At 41.1% G+C, this 17443-nt stretch overlaps 1 protein-coding gene across 1 annotated transcript in view; it reads left to right on the forward strand.

The window, feature by feature from the left end:
* Nucleotides 1-13801: 13801 nt before the first annotated feature.
* Nucleotides 13802-17443, forward strand: part of LOC134614339 (cytochrome b-245 heavy chain) — a 39609-nt gene continuing 35967 nt past the window's right edge. Inside the window, exons 1-2 of the mRNA XM_063457994.1 lie at nt 13802-13908; nt 16118-16213. Coding sequence (XP_063314064.1) covers nt 13864-13908; nt 16118-16213 — 141 coding nt within the window. The 5' untranslated portion in view covers nt 13802-13863. The remainder of the gene's footprint in view (nt 13909-16117; nt 16214-17443) is intronic.

The following is a 17443-nucleotide window of genomic DNA, read 5'->3' on the forward strand; positions in this document are numbered from 1 at the left end:
CACGGATGTTAGTACTGGCTAAAAATACGGTGTATCATCAGTATGTTATATTGTTCTAGCAGGTGGACCCAGTCAGTGTCTTTAAGCTTCTTCACATGGAGCTTTCCAACTTTCATACGCTTTATCTGTCTCTTTTCTCCATTTTCCAATAGAATGTCTATGACTTTTAGTACCCCCCCTCTTTTAGCTTCCTACCTTTAGCCTTTAAAACCCTCCTTTAAGGCTTACCTTTTCTTCAAATGTCTCAGACCTGCCCTTCCTTGTATTACTGTTTAATCTGCCAGCTCCCATGTCTCTCTGACATCATGTCTCTGCACTCACTTTCTCAACTTTTATTGAGGTTAATCTGTGCTTGATGGACCCACAAGTAAACAGCACCATTATGCAAATTGAGCTCTTAAATTGTGCTCTTGCTGCTGCAAGATCAAAAGATCTCCATGTTCTCCTTTGTTAATATAAGAAACCTTGTGGTCTTCACTGCGGGAGGGTGAAAAGCACTTTAAATGCATTCACAGCCCTGAATCAGAAGGAACCTTTACAGTGATCTGCATGTAAACAACATACACACTGTCACCCATTCACCCATTCACTTACACAGACAGATATTCACAGCCACAACTCACACTTCCCACACATCTATAGCACTTACAGCCACCCTACAGCAATGCCACCTGCCTTTAAAAGGAACACTCAAAATATCAAACCCCTACAGCCTGCTGTAGTGGTCATGTTCCCAGGAGTCCCTTGGTGCCCTCCCAGAGTAAGTAGTCAAACCATTTAAGAATGGATTGACAATTTACCAGGGTCCCGCTGGAACCCTCTGCAACCACCCATGCTATCGAAAGCTCCTGACACTAAGTTTTGCCCGGACATGTATGACTGCATTCATTGGCTGACAATCTCAACCAATGAGTCGCTCTGCACAGTAAGTCTTAGTTCAGTGGAGCTAACAGAAGCTCAATGACCAGGAGAGGCAGGGGGAGGGGTACATTTTAGACCCAGGTAATTTGTCAGACAATTATTGAATGGTTTGACTACTTATTCTGTGAAGGCACCTGGAGACTCCCTTTAACAAATATACACCTTATATGACATTGCAAAATAACAAAGGGAAATAATTTCCATGTTCACATCCTAATAAAATGTGCGAATGGTCAAATGGATATGAGTATTTGACAGGACATAATGTTCTGTAGTAAGCAAAATCACTATTGGAGGAAAAAGTATGGAGTGAGTACAAGGGGTAAGAGGTAGCATGAAATGTAACACATACATACTGTTAACTTAAATAAACTGCATGATCTGAAACGAGTGAGGAAGCAAATTAATGTAATTTGTCATGGTCAAAAGGAGTTTAAGAAGAAGCATTTTCGGGTCTGGTCAGATGGTCAGAGCATGCAACAAAGTTTTATATTTCATGAGACAAGCCAGTGGTCAGATATCAACAACACAGGTAGAAGCAGAACCAGAGGAGTCTTCTAAAGAACAAAATAAGTGCAGGCATAGCTTCTGGCACAAAGGAACCAGTAAAACTGTGTCACGGGAGTCATACCCCAACACGAAGGAAAGAGGAAACCCACAAAAGGTGGATCCGAAAGACATATTACCAAGCTTTAGAATGGCCGGACGTATTAATACAACAAGAAAGAGGGTCAAGATAAATCAAGGTCAGGAGTAACAGAAATACTCAGAGTCAAGACAAAGCTGGGTCAGGATACCAGAAATCACGAGCCAAATACAAAGCCGGGGTCAGGATACCAGAAATCACAAGTCAGATATGAAGCCGGGGTCCGGATATCAGAAATCACAAGTCAAATACGAAGCTAGGGTCAGGATACCAGAAATCACAAGTCAAATACGAAGCTGAGGTCAAACACAGGAAATTCCAAGGAAATCACAAGGAGCACTTAATGAGGTGCTAACAGAAACCATGATAGGGCAATGAATAGGGGCTACAACAAGCCTTAAATAGGCTTACCTAATTTCTGATAGGTCCACGTCATCTCTGCGATCCAAAACAGATTAGGATCGCAATGATGATGACATGGTCACTTTAAGAGTGGGTGTGAGTGGGTGTGACGCAGAAGTCCTGCCGCGAGGCCGCATAGTTTGGTCAGACCACGTGGCAGAAAAAGGTCTGCAGGGCTTAAGGGAAGTGAGTCCCCTTCAGCGTGCGGCGCGGAGCAGTCGGACCGCGCAGCAGGAGGAGGTCTGCAGGGATCGAGGGAGGTGAGGTAGATAATGCGGGCAGATCTGCCCTGGCCTTGCTGCAAATTGCAGATTGAGCCTGTATTTACTTAGAATATAGAGGCACACTGTCATGCAAAATTCATGATTGCAAGTTGCACCAATGTGACACATAATGCACTCAGGCTCTATACTGATGGCCTGCAATAGACTATAGGACACAGGAAAGGGATCTAACTGTGCCATGTGTCCATGACAATGATCTGCAGTCTAGCTGGATCTTTGTATCTAAGATTTATTGAGGTCTAGTAGGTTGAGTAGGATTGACTCATTCATTGATCCCGATGTATATAAATTGTCTAGGCATTATTCCAACACAAAATATACATTGAAGTTTGTAGTTTAAAATTGTATTTTATTTGGTTGTTTATTACAGTCATATTAAATGTTGTTGGTTTTTTTTTTATCTCAGGTGCATTTAAATGGAAAATTATATCTTCTTTAAATTGCAACTTTTTCTTTTGAGATCTTATATTCCTTTCTTTTTTTTTTAAATAATTTATTTATTATTGTTTTTTTCCTATAATAACAAATATAAATATAAATACATATCATACGTTGCACACATTGCATTGAAATCTTACAGTGTGTGCTTACCAAATACAATAAATACAAAAAAGACACAAAAACAACAAAAACAGGACATGTACATTGCAAACTGCCCAATACAGAAATTCCAATATGCTGACACACAAAAAAGACAAAGACCAAACAGAGTTGACCGTCCTATCCTATTCTTTCAACTCTATCCTCAAATTAAATATTTAGGTTAAATTTCCATTCCTTCAGAAATTGCCACTTAATTGTTACAAAATATGAGCTTCCATTATTAGTTCTCTAGGACCTTTATCCAATCATCCCAAATCTCAAATTGTCTAATATTGATACTTAGATTGGAGGCTATTCCCCTTTCCATTTTACACTGATTGATAATAGCTGCCTTAATTTGTGGCCATGAGTCAATCGTTATGCTCTTCCAGTTTTTTGCAATAGCCATTTTAAAGGCCATCAGTGCCTGAATCAGCAAGTCCCTCTTATCTTTAGATAATTGCGGTAAATTTAGATGTAAAAGCAGGTTGTCTGGAGTCCACAGATAAGTTATGTCCAGTATTTTATTTATATGGCCCATAAATTGGGCCCATGCCTCCTTAATTGGTACACAGTCCCACCATATATGTAGTTCATTAGCTTCCTCTTTTCCGCATCTCCAGCATTTATATTTCTTTCTTATCCTTTCATGCTGGTAACTGTTACAAATTGATTCTGCAACAGGGTGTTTTTCGAAAGACTTACAACAGTTTACAATTGTGCAAACAAACTTTACTTAACCTTTCCTGCTAATAAGTGGTTTGGAACTTCCTCAGATAGTTGTATGATAAGAGCTGTAAAGAAGCTTTGTAGAATGACTGTACTCTCTATGTTAAAATGGGCATTATCAACTGATTTCCATCATACTCCTTTAGCCCACCCTCAGTCATCAGACAACATATCTTTAAAATGGCTCAGTCTGGATCTCCCAGGCAACTCCTAAAGTGTCACCTTTTTGTAGGGGTAATTATAAAAATCCTTTGCACATAGTTGCTCTAATTGTACATATGTTGGAAGTTTTATTTTTGGGATGCTATATATACATATGTGCCCAAAGCTACGGGGAGTAAGACCTGGAGGTTGTAAGTTCTGCTCTATTTTCTTGAATACATAATGCATATTGATAGACAGTATATTAAAAATACTGTCCTGTAAGACTGAAGCATTCTGTTGCTGCAGGAGAAAAATCATAAAAAAAATTTAGGTAGTTCTTTTAGACAGGGCCAGATTTACCTTCCTTGCTGCCTCAAGGCCGGTTTCCTCAATACACCATATATACAATATTTCAGCCACTATGCCTATTGACACAGCCCCTATCCACAAACAGTCCCAATTTACATGATCATACACATACTACAACCCAAACAGCCCCATCCACACACAAACCGCAACCCTACAAGAAGCTCAACCCGCATACACAACTCCACAAGCAGCAAACCTTCACAAATATCCACCACACACACGCAACCCCCAGCATCTCGAGAAACCTTGTATTAACACATATAAACCCAAACTTTTACATATATGTATGTGTTATATATACAGGGAGTGCAGAATTATTAGGCAAATGAGTATTTTGACCACATCATCCTCTTTATGCATGTTGTCTTACTCCAAGCTGTATAGGCTCGAAAGCCTACTACCAATTAAGCATATTAGGTGATGTGCATCTCTGTAATGAGAAGGGGTGTGGTCTAATGACATCAACACCCTATATCAGGTGTGCATAATTATTAGGCAACTTCCTTTCCTTTGGCAAAATGGGTCAAAAGAAGGACTTGACAGGCTCAGAAAAGTCAAAAATAGTGAGATATCTTGCAGAGGGATGCAGCACTCTTAAAATTGCAAGGCTTCTGAAGCGTGATCATCGAACAATCAAGCGTTTCATTCAAAATAGTCAACAGGGTCGCAAGAAGCGTGTGGAGAAACCAAGGCGCAAAATAACTGCCCATGAACTGAGAAAAGTCAAGCGTGCAGCTGCCAAGATGCCACTTGCCACCAGTTTGGCCATATTTCAGAGCTGCAACATCACTGGAGTGCCCAAAAGCACAAGGTGTGCAATACTCAGAGACATGGCCAAGGTAAGAAAGGCTGAAAGACGACCACCACTGAACAAGACACACAAGCTGAAACGTCAAGACTGGGCCAAGAAATATCTCAAGACTGATTTTTCTAAGGTTTTATGGACTGATGAAATGAGAGTCTTGATGGGCCAGATGGATGGGCCCGTGGCTGGATTGGTAAAGGGCAGAGAGCTCCAATCCGACTCAGACGCCAGCAAGGTGGAGGTGGAGTACTGGTTTGGGCTGGTATCATCAAAGATGAGCTTGTGGGGCCTTTTCGGGTTGAGGATGGAGTCAAGCTCAACTCCCAGTCCTACTGCCAGTTTCTGGAAGACACCTTCTTCAAGCAGTGGTACAGGAAGAAGTCTGCATCCTTCAAGAAAAACATGATTTTCATGCAGGACAATGCTCCATCACACGCGTCCAAGTACTCCACAGCGTGGCTGGCAAGAAAGGGTATAAAAGAAGAAAATCTAATGGCATGGCCTCCTTGTTCACCTGATCTGAACCCCATTGAGAACCTGTGGTCCATCATCAAATGTGAGATTTACAAGGAGGGAAAACAGTACACCTCTCTGAACAGTGTCTGGGAGGCTGTGGTTGCTTCTGCACGCAATGTTGATGGTGAACAGATCAAAACACTGACAGAATCCATGGATGGCAGGCTTTTGAGTGTCCTTGCAAAGAAAGGTGGCTATATTGGTCACTGATTTGTTTTTGTTTTGTTTTTGAATGTCAGAAATGTATATTTGTGAATGTTGAGATGTTATATTGGTTTCACTGGTAAAAATAAATAATTGAAATGGGTATATATTTGTTTTTTGTTAAGTTGTCTAATAATTATGCACAGTAATAGTCACCTGCACACACAGATATCCCCCTAAAATAGCTAAAACTAAAATCAAACTAAAAACTACTTCCAAAAATATTCAGCTTTGATATTAATGAGTTTTTTGGGTTCATTGAGAACATGGTTGTTGTTCAATAATAAAATTAATCCTCAAAAATACAACTTGCCTAATAATTCTGCACTCCCTGTATATATATATATATATATAGATCTATACATATATGTAAAAGTTTGGGTTTGCCTATTTTTGCCTATATTTTGCAATTCAATTTTTTTTTATATACTACAATTTGCTGTTTAATGAACAAACATGTTTGGAAACTTCCCAGGTGTTCTTATTTAACATTTGTTACGTTGGGATGTGTCAACATGGGATGTGTCATTGTGTAGCTATGAACCTTAAATAACAATATATAGATTTGCCCAAGTGCGGATGGTTTATCTTGCAATGAGAAAGCACAGTGCAGTATATATTATAAACAGTTTATCACCTACATGTGATAAAAATGCAATATTTTATTAAGTTTATTAATTACAAGCAAACTATCAAAAACTTGGAATAGTTTCTTTTTGGAAGATGAGTTTATACATTTACCTATTCCAGACAGGCAAAGGCTACCATCCTTGCCTACAATTCTTATTTAAAAAAAAAAATAATAATCAAATTTGTACAACTCCTTCTACAACAAGGAAATATCCAAAGAAGAAAAAAAAAAAAAGATTTTTCCCATAGGATATAGGGCTCAAAATAAGATCCTGGTACTTGCTTACAAATCTCTACACAATGCTGCTTCGACCTATCCATCCTCACTAATACACAAACATGTCCCGTCTAGGCCCCTACACTCTGCTGAAGACCTATGTCTAACCTCTGTTTGTTCTACCTCTGATACTTGCCTTTAAAGGGACACTATAGTCACCAGAACAACTACAGCTTATTTAATTTGTTCTGGTGAGTAGAATCATTACCTTCAGGCTTTTTGCTGTAAACACTGTCTTTTCAGAGAAAATGCAGTGTTTACATTACAGCCTAGTGATAACTTCACTGGCCACTCCTTAGATGGCTGTTAGAGATCCTTCCTGGGTCATGGCTGCCTAAAATGCATCCAAACATTCAGTATCTCCTCCCTCTGCATGCAGACACTGAACTTTCCTCATAGAGAATTATTGATTCAATTCATCTCTATGAGGAGATGCTGATTGGCCCGGGCTGTGTTTGAATCATGCTGGCTCTGCGCCTGATCTGCCTCCTTGACAGTCTCAACCAATCCTATGGGGAAGCATTGCGATTGGATCAGGCTACCACTTCTGATGATGTCAGCAGACAGCTTGTTTTTCTGAGGCAATCAGCATGCAGATTTACAGCTTCAGGCTTGAATACAGTAAGATTTTGCTATATTTATGAAGGCATGAGGGGCCCATGGGGTCTAGATGGTGGTTTTAACACTATAGGGTCAGGAATACATGTTTGTGTTCCTGACCCTATAGTGATCCTTAAAGACTTCACTAGGGCTGCACCATTCCAATGGATTCCCCTTTCCCTCTCTGCTAGACTTTTACCCAGTCTCCATTCCTTCAAATAATCTTTGAAAACTTACTTCTTCAGGATAGCATATTAATTAAAATGTCAACAGCTTTCTTTCCTGCAACTGTCATCAAAACAAAACACTAAGCCCTCAGTGAATACTATCCAAGGAACCTACTTTTCTACCCTACCAGAGGCGGCTCTAGACTTTGTGAGGCCTTAGGCAAAACTCGAACATGAGGCCCCCACTAACACCCAAAGAGACAAAATAAATAGGGGTTGCATTGTCTGTCTAAGGTGCGGTAATTATATTGAAGTACGGGGCTTGCAGTGCTGCATACAGAGAGCTAGTCTCTGTATTCATTGTTCAGAGGCTTGCAGTGTTGTGGCTCCCTGTGCCGCTGTGATGTTAATTCTCTGACTGAAGTTATGACATAATGTGCACACTTAATTTGCAATAAATAAATGCATTTATACACGACTGCAGGGTATGGTTACATAGACTTGCAGTCGTGTATACGGAAGTGCCGATGTTTATATTTCTGAGTGTACCTGGTATTGTCTACCTGTGCATGTGCCTGAAAGTGTGTGTGACAGAGAGTATCCTAGTGTGTGAATTCATGTCTTTGTGAGCATGTGTCTGGGACCATATATGTGTGTGGGGTAGCTGCTTGCGGTGTGTTGTGTTTATGGGGGCTGCCTGTGGCCTTTGTGTATTGTGTTATGGCAAAGCTATGTTTCATGACTGTTTGTGTCTATGATGAATGACTTCAGTTAGTGCTGTAACTGGGAGAGTAAAGGGGTAACTATGGTAGGGTGAGTGTGACAGGGTGAGGGGCGGTAAATGAGACTTGGAGGATAGAAAAGGATTTGAGGAGATTAATGCGAAAGCGTGTGTGTGGCATAGTTAAGGGATGCATCACAGATTTGGGGTGAATGTGCCAAGTTTGGAGGAGGGAGTGTGACAGATCGAGAGGAGGTGAGTGTGGCAAGGATGGGGGGGAAGTGTGACAGGGTTTGGGGTGAATGTGAAGGGCAGGATTTGATGGGGTTTATGTGGTAAGGTGAGTGTGGCAGGGTGAAAGGGGTAGTGGGGCAGACTGATAGAGCACCACAACCAGAACAGCGTTCTGTAGTGTTTCGGAACAGTTTGATTTCTTACCTGGGGTTCACCGGGCACCACTCCTTGCCTTCACTTGTTCCTATTGAAAGTCAGCAGCTTCTAACCATTAGCTCTTCTGTGCTAAACTCAGTTGCTGAGAGATAATTGATCTCAGCCAATTAGCTAAGCCCTGCGCCACTGGACTCAGATAGAGGGCTTACTTTCTTCCATAGGAAGTAAAGAAGGTGGGGAATGATGCCCAGTGGACCAATGGGAAGAAATCAAACCTTTCCAAAATGTTTTGACTCCTTAAAATGGAAGAGGGGCAGGGCACTCATTGGTGGTCTGGGTGCAGTGTCCCTGTCCTTCTTAGCCCTGCACTATAAAACATTGCAGTTTTACAACATAATCTTAAACAGATGTGGGAAGCAGACTTGGCGGCGCTCACTACAGAAGTGCAGGCCATGACTGCACGCACTCAAGCAATAGAGGGAGAAGTCATAGACCTAAAGCAAAGCCTCCACACGCTGGGGGACACAGTACGACAACTGCCAACAGCTCAGGAGAATCTGTCCAGCCAAGTTCATCTGCTGGACGACAGGGGCAGATGTAAGAATATCAAAATCAGGGGGTGCAAGAGACTGTGCCATTAGAGGAACTGACTCACTCCATTCGGCGCCTAGTGAACGCGGTACTGCCGACAAGACAGGCCAAAACATTCCTATTTCATGGAGTTTACAGAATCTCCAAATCACCACAGGCCCCTAACGCAGCTCCACGGGACATTATCCTAAGGTGCCAAACAATGTCAGATAAACAGGAGCTGTTGGCAGCACTTTGAGGGAAGACCTTCTATGAGTTTGAGTCATGACGACTTTCATTTTTCCAGGACTTAAGCAGGGCCACACTTCTATGGCGCAAAGAAATGTAATCCTTTACCAAACCACTCCATGCAGCAGGAATAACCTACAAATGGGCGACTCCCAGAACCTTATGGGTGACAACAGATGGAAAAGAATATAAGGCCACGACCCCCAAAGGATGGCCCAAATTTACTGGACACTGGGACTCTCTAACCAGAGCAACACCAAAACGCCGCAACCTTGGGATGTAGACAAGGCTGCATTCTTCCAGCCCAGAGAGAAGAGAAACACATCAACATGTCTTGGACCCCATCAGCAGCCATCTTCCGCTTGATCCAGCTGACCAATTTCAGCAATTCAAAATTGTATTAATTTATGTTTTTTTTTAAGTTGCGCTGTAGGATAAACTTACACAGCTCGCTTTCCACAAGAAGAGAGCAAACCCTCACGAGGCCACCTTGCCTGCTCCGGTGACGAACCCCCCCCACTCACCCCTAGGAAATGGGGACCTACTCACAAAGAGCCACCTGTACCTAACCCTCAACAATTTATAACTAGCTTCACCACACACCTAGTTGCAACACAACGACTCAACATGGTTACGTGCACCCACTTAGGCTCTTACCTATATAGGCTTACAATAGAAGTGCTTCACAAAGGTATGACAAACACTGCCCTGACATAGCCCTACCAAAATACATGCTCGCCAATCAAAGTCAGTGAGACACATACCCACATAAGATCCCCACAGACGCAACTAACATACACCCACGACGAATACCCAGACTGGAATAAGCGACTCTATAAGGGGGTAATATAATGCATCTCTACACCAAATTTACCCAACTGCCTTCAACCACAACGGGACCATTTCACCCCGACTCCTCCAAGGAAGCATGGGTCAACAAACAGACCATAACCCCCCCCCCCCCCCGGCAACTACAACCACCTCCCAGTCCAGAAATATGAGCACTGACCCGCATAGATAGGTGACCCTCTCACCCCCAACCCATACGCCACCAACATTTCAGGCTGTTATATTATATAAAAAATTGTGCGAAATGTATCCTCACCATGATATGTACTATTATGACATGTTGCTTAAATACATGTTTTTGCTGTCATGGTACGGCATGCATATCTTTTATTATTTACTTGCACCAAAAATAAAGAATAATAAAAAAAAACATTGCAGTGCTAAGACTGCCTCTTGTGGCTATCTACCCAACAGCCACGTAAGGCACTTCCTGGCCTTTCATGGAACTTGACTCCGTGAAATGAAGCTTTCTATGAGGGTGTCCATTTGCTTTAAAATCCCCATAAGGAGGGGCGGAGCCTGGCTTCCAGGCTGCATGGACGTGCTGAAACAGAGCTCCTGAGCATAATGGCACGATTCGGGGCAAAAACCCCAATAAAACTGCACGCACAGCACCTGGAGGGTGACAGCATAGTCAGGGACACCCGGGCAAACTGATTGATACCAGTCATTAACTCGCTACTTACCGGGAACCGGCACCAGTACCAAGAGGCCTACCCGAGGCCCTGTAGGGGAGAGGCAGCCGCTCTCCTCGCGGGCGACCCTGCGGATAGAACCTCCACGCTACTCACCTCCTACCCCCCCTCTCTGGACCGGCGGGGGTCATCCCGGTCCGCACTGTGTGTTCGGAGCCACCAGCTACACGAAGGCGCGAAAAAAAGATAAAGCAGTGCTGGCGCCCACACGGCTCTCCCAAGATGGCGGCCATCAACAAGCTGCCTGCACTGAATCAGCTACAGCAAACGATGATCCTACAAGACACCGCACAGCACCTGAATGCAATATTCAGCTGCTTCTGGGCGCAACTCAGAGACCGCATGAGAGCAGCACAAATCACACAGAAACCTGCACGGACGGCAGGTACGAGAGGCAGCTGGCAGCGAGGACAGGGAAGTGTACCCTTGGGCACAGCGACAGGCGACCCACACCCCCCCAAACCACAGAGCCCACCCGGGCTGAAGGCCAAAAGGGCGAAGACCCGGACGCATCGCCCACACGCAAGGAGGCTTTATCGCCGCAAGCGGCCAAAGCCCATCAGACCCTTCATTGCACCCGTCAGGGGAAGAAACTCAAGCTCCAGTAGTTGCAGAGCTTGTGGCGCCGAGATGCAGGCCTACATAACAGCCTGGGGCTGGAAGGATATCTTCACACTGCCCACCGCTGCTGCAGCCTTCAACACCACACCAATCAATGCGCGCTGCTTCACAAGAGACGGCATCGGCTGATAGTGACTCTCTACACAAAGCCTCCAGACAGGTCAGCACCAGGCCCATCGTCACTCAGTTTAAGCCTGTTAAACTAGGTGTCCAGGACTGACAACCATGGAGAGCGGAAAGCATGAACACTCACAACTCCGTGCCACAGTGCCTTACAAGCAAACAGTAATGCTTAATGACGAGCAAATGTTATATATATAGTTTTTTCTTTTATGTCTACTTTTCTGATCTCACATCACGCAACCTACACATTATACCTTAAGCGTCAACAAAGCATGTTAACCACATCATTTCTCACTATGTCTATGAGTATGTATAGCTAAGTACCCCTCTTTTAATCGCCAATTTAGAACCTTAACGACAGCGCTGCTTTTATGTTTTGCTCTATGTCTCTAAGCTACCCGAATCTTAAAGATAGCGTAACAAGCAACCATTTCATCACTGCATAGGCAGACAAGTGAGAAGTAACACTATCAAGTCAATTATTAGAATACTCTTATATGTACATTCTCTGCACAAGCCATGTTTTCCTCCTTTGTCTCTCCTCTAACTATTTTTCCATGGCATGTGCATTATACTGACATATTGAAAACTAAACGTAAACCTAAACTACTGTAATATTATAAAAATGTGCCTACATAACGAATGCCACGACATGTAATACCAATGTTTACCTATTCTACTGGATGTCGCTGTTGTGGCGCATACCAGCTATTTGTTTATTCTGTGCACACCCAAAATAAAGAATAAAAAAAAAAAAAAATCCCCATAAGAAAGCATTGAGAAAGAGCACGATCCAACGCCGAGGAACATAAGCGCTGGAGTAAGGTGATTGACTGGTGGAGCACTGGAGCCACGGTACACTTGCCCTGAAGTTATACAAGCCCACAGGGAAATTTCCCAGTATCTGGGTGGACCAGACCAGCAGCTGTGACCCTTAAGACCATGGTTGTTCTGCCACTGATTATATACCAACACAACTGTGTATTAAAACACTAAAATTATATACAAACACCACTACACACAAAAGCACACCTGCATTTAAAAGTGATCAGTACAAACAAACCCCTGCATTCAAAAGCAAACACCACACACACATACACCACTGCATTCCAATGGCAACAGTACATACAAATACACCCCACATGCACACATATACTATATACAAAAACATGCTTACATTCGAACGCACAAACATTGCTCACAAATACAACCATGCAAGGATGGGCAAAAGGTATATCCCCGGCTGGCATAGCATTGTTGGAATTATACGACAGATGGGGATCTAACTTTTGACCACTCTTGCACTAGAGGGGGCACAAAACACTTTCTTGCACCAGGGCTCTCACTACATTAGTTCCGCCAGTGCCTAAAGTGTCCGTGTAAGCAAAGAGAAAAAAATGTCCTTTAACCCCTTAAGGACACATGACATGGGTGGCATGTCATGATTCCCTTTTATTCCAGAAGTTTGGTCCTTAAGGGGTTAAGTCAATGTTTTATGAAAACATCCATCTTAGGAAACAGGCACGTGTTTAAGGAACTTCCACAGCTATTTGATATAAGAAGCTTTTTATATACTTTAAGTAGTTTAATATGTGATGGTCCTGTGTTTAATACGTGAGTGTCTGCAACTCCTCTTCAGCAGGAGTTCAGCAACACTTGAGAGTTTAATATAAGGGCCTATTTTCACCAACCCCACAGTGGTAAAAGCAGTATTTCATAGTTACATAACTTAATGATTAGTAAAATTTGTGTGCTAGCCACTCGTTGTCATGTTAATTTAATTTTATCAGGCTTATTCTAAAGTGAGAATGTTTATATATCTTTTTAATCTTTATTTAAATTTTCACATATGTATATTATGTAATTATGTACATATTATGTCATCACTTCAATAATAGCTTAACGTTGTCAGATATAACATTTTAAACTTAAGCTCAAAAGAGCAGAACTAGAAAAAAAAATCTCCCAGTCAGGTATTCTTTGAGTTTGTCCGCTTTGGTCTTAATTTTAAAATTTACTTTGAATTCCTTTGACAATCACGTTAGAATACAACCTTGTTCATGATTTTTAAAATAAAGTTTATTAGCAGTGAAGGGGTAAAGCCAGCTGCTATAAAATTCTAATTTGTTTTATGTGTTTTGGGGGGGAGAGATTGTTCTTTTTTAATATAAACCTGCTTTGACTTTTTGAATCACCAGTAAATATAGTTATTTGAATCACAGAGACAGTACATAGAAAAAAAGCAGAAGCAGTTTGTTGGTTAAGTACCGATTTTCACTTCCTCAAATATATATCTCCTAACAGCTGCACTGCAATCACAACAGAAGGGATAGTAGCTTGGTGCAGAGAAGACCCAGAGCATCTCCAAAATGAGCAATTGGATGGTCAATGAAGGTCTTTCTATCATAGTCATAGTAAGTGCAATACATTGTTTACCTACTTTTGTTACTGCTTGCAGGATATTAAGAATATCTAATTAAAATCAGGGGTAGGCAACTTTCGCCACTCCAACTATTGTGGACTACATCTTTAATGTGTTGCCAGCATTATGTCTGTAAGAGTATTATGGGTAGATGTAGTCCACAACGTCTGGAGTGCCGATGGTTGCCTACCTCTGGATTAGATCTATTCATACGATATTTACTGTCTGCTCTGTAAATAATAATAATTCCATTTGCATGTTAGATTTTCTGCAATGCATTACGCATAGAGTGGAAACATATTTGTATGACCAAAAGATAAATGATATAATCATCTATGAATAAGAGTGTAAATGAAACATATTATATTGCCTACTCCCTCAAACCCCAAATTTCTATTTGATTATATATGATTTATATAATGACAAAATTAAAAAAAGAAGATAATTTTTAAATACTGTCAATAATTGCCAAAATAATTGAGCATCATTTGCTGTGTTAAATTCCAATTTTTTTGAAGTGCTTAAAACAAGCAAATGATCACTAGATATTATTTGTGGTGAGGTGACTTGCCCTATTGGGTCACAGTAGCCAAGTTAGAGAATAGTTTCAACTCTGCTGAGATTGTATTTGGTTAAAGTGTTCTGCCGAGTGATTAAAATCTGAAATCATTCCACCCAATTCATAGTGGGAAAGGCCCTAAAGAATCCCTTTGTCTAACCACCTTTGTGTTTTATTTAGAAGTCCAGTTCTCCTTTATATTAAATAAACATGAAAGTCAAACAGTGGTGATCGTATTATTTAAAAATTGTACTGTTATATCTGTTTCACTAATGTTGTAAACTGAACATAACTTCCTTAATCACAGAGAGCAATTAATCAGCAGGTATTTACAAAGGTGTAACCAGGGAATAGGTCAAAGATGTTTTATCATGCATTTTCCTTTTTAAACGTTTACTAAATCATGCTTTTAAAGTACAATAATGGTATTATAAAGATGAATTCTTTGCATTATTACTATATACTTAATCTACTAATTTGAAAGTCGGTAATGAAATGTGATTGTTTCACTGAATCTCACAAGTCATACAGTAGACTTAAATTAAATATTTAAATGGATTCAGAGTAGTATATAAACCTTTATTTATAAACTCCACACCTTTTGTATTAACCACTCACCTTGCTGCATCAAACCTGCACCTGCAGCATTAACCCCAGATTTGCAGTGGTAAAACCTGCACACTCTGCATTTAAATCCTGCACTGTGCAGTATAATTAAAGGAACACTATAACATAAGAAACACAAATACATGCGCTGGTGGCTGTTAAGGTGACCGACCCCCACCTACATGGAGAAAAAAAAAGTTGTTTTATTTACCTTTGCTCCGTCTCAGTGCCAGTTTTTGCTGCTGCCCCACCTCCTTGGCTGAGATCATAGAGATTGATGAACTCAGCCAGTCCTATGCTTTCCCATAGGAAAGCATTGGGAGGCTAGTGTGCATATGCAGCAAAATGCCGCACTGCGCCAATCAAATGGTCTCTCTGAGACCATCTGATAAAAATAGAAGAGTTTTACTCTGATATTTCAGAGGAAGCACCTCTCATATTGGTAATGTTTTCATCAACAGTGATAAAATGGGGGGGGGGGGGGAGGGGAGGCATGGCACCCAGACAACTTCGTTGAGATTAAGTGGTTTGGGTGCCTGTGGTGTTCCTTTAACTCCAAATATGGTTTATTAATATAACAGTGTAACAAATTGTGTAATTGGAGGAGTTATTTCTCTGTGAATATTAATGGGGACTCAGGGCTAAAAATGAAAGTTTGAGTAAATTGGACTCCTGCCTAGGTCAACTCTCCCCTATTAATACCCCAACCTGCTCCTATGAAAACATTTTCCACCTGCTTGAAGAAAAGTCTACCTCACTTTAGCATACCTGATCTGAATATTAATTAACTAGTTGTCACCATTTTGGTCTCCAGATATTTAGCCCATTAGGGCAGGGGTAGGCAACCTTTGGCACACCAGATGTTATAGACAACAAGTCCCATAATGCTGTTACAGCCATAATTCTAGCCAAGCTTCAGGGGAGATGTAGTCCACAACATATGGAGTGCTGATGGTTGCCTACTCATGCATTAGGCCTTCTTCTGAAACTTTTCTCCATTCTCTGTAAGTTGAGAGTTTTTGTCTGTCTCTTGCAGCTTGTGTGGCTGGCACTGAATGCCTATCTGTTTTGGAATTTCTATCAAGTATATGATGTTGGTGAGCGATATGTTTATTCCAGGCAACTTTACGGGGTAAGTATCAATGTCAATTGGCTATCGTTTAAGGAAAAGGCATTTGTATAATATTGCATACTATATGTAACAAGAACACACATCTCCCTTCAGGTCCTATTCTTCTAGTGTATTTTTCCAGTTTCTTGCTGTCTTTAAAGAATAGGAATAGCAAAGAGAAAAAAATCTAATTGCTGCAAACAGGAGATAGTTACTAACACTTACAGTTCTTAAATAGGTGTATTCAAAACTTCAGTATTTAAAGTTTGCAGAAATGTAAGTCTGCTAAACAATGTATAGATCAGTAGCAATTAGAATGATAACAATTGAATCTTCAATATACACAAACCAAATGAAAGTATATAAATTGTATCAACAAGTAAAAAATGGTAATAGTATCAGTCCTTAATGTTTTCAAAACACCATAAACGAGTAGTTTATTGAGTCTTTTGAACTGTATGCTCCTATTTAAGTACTGCTGAAATCCCTTCTATTGCAATTTACTGTCTTTGTCTGATGCTGTACTTGCCTCTGCTTCCCAGTCCCTAATAGCTATTTTCCTCTGTCACTCTTCAGTCTCTGCTTTCTAGATTTTAATGTTCCAGTTTCCTTCCCAGCATGTCTTTACAAGTTCCTCGTATTCTCATCTCCAACACTCAATTTAATACAATTTTTTTTTTTTTTTTACCAGTTTCTATTTTTCTCCACCAATAACCTTTTCCTCCATAAATACAATTTTCCATTGTTTTGCCAAAGGGCTCCTTTACGTATTTCTACAACCTGTGTGCAAGTGGCCCTATTTACTATGGGAGTTATGTATGGTGGATTTCATATGGAAGGGTGTGACTTCGTGTGTGTGATGGGCAGAGGTGGCAAATGTTTTCTATATTTTGTAAGACCTTGGGCAAAGCTTAAATATGAGGCCAAATATTTCATAACCCCCATAAACCTTTGCATGACAGTCCCAATTGATTGCAAAAGACACAGAGAATATAGGAAACCTAAGAAAATGCAAACGCTCAAAGAAACTTCAATTGCTTGCCCTTCAGGTTTGAAAATGCTTTTGCCCACCTGTGCCATTACAGAGAGAATCCATACCATTTGTATGTCAGACTAATCCAGCCCATAAGTGCAGTCCAGAATGCCAAACCTAAAATTCAGATGTTGGAATGCTGGCCTCTGTCAGTCTTCCCTCACATGGACCTCTCCACCCCTTGTACATTTTCCCACTATTCCCCACTTATATATTTC

Source organism: Pelobates fuscus, chromosome 1 (genome assembly GCF_036172605.1).
Source record: "Pelobates fuscus isolate aPelFus1 chromosome 1, aPelFus1.pri, whole genome shotgun sequence".
NCBI lineage: Eukaryota > Metazoa > Chordata > Amphibia > Anura > Pelobatidae > Pelobates > Pelobates fuscus.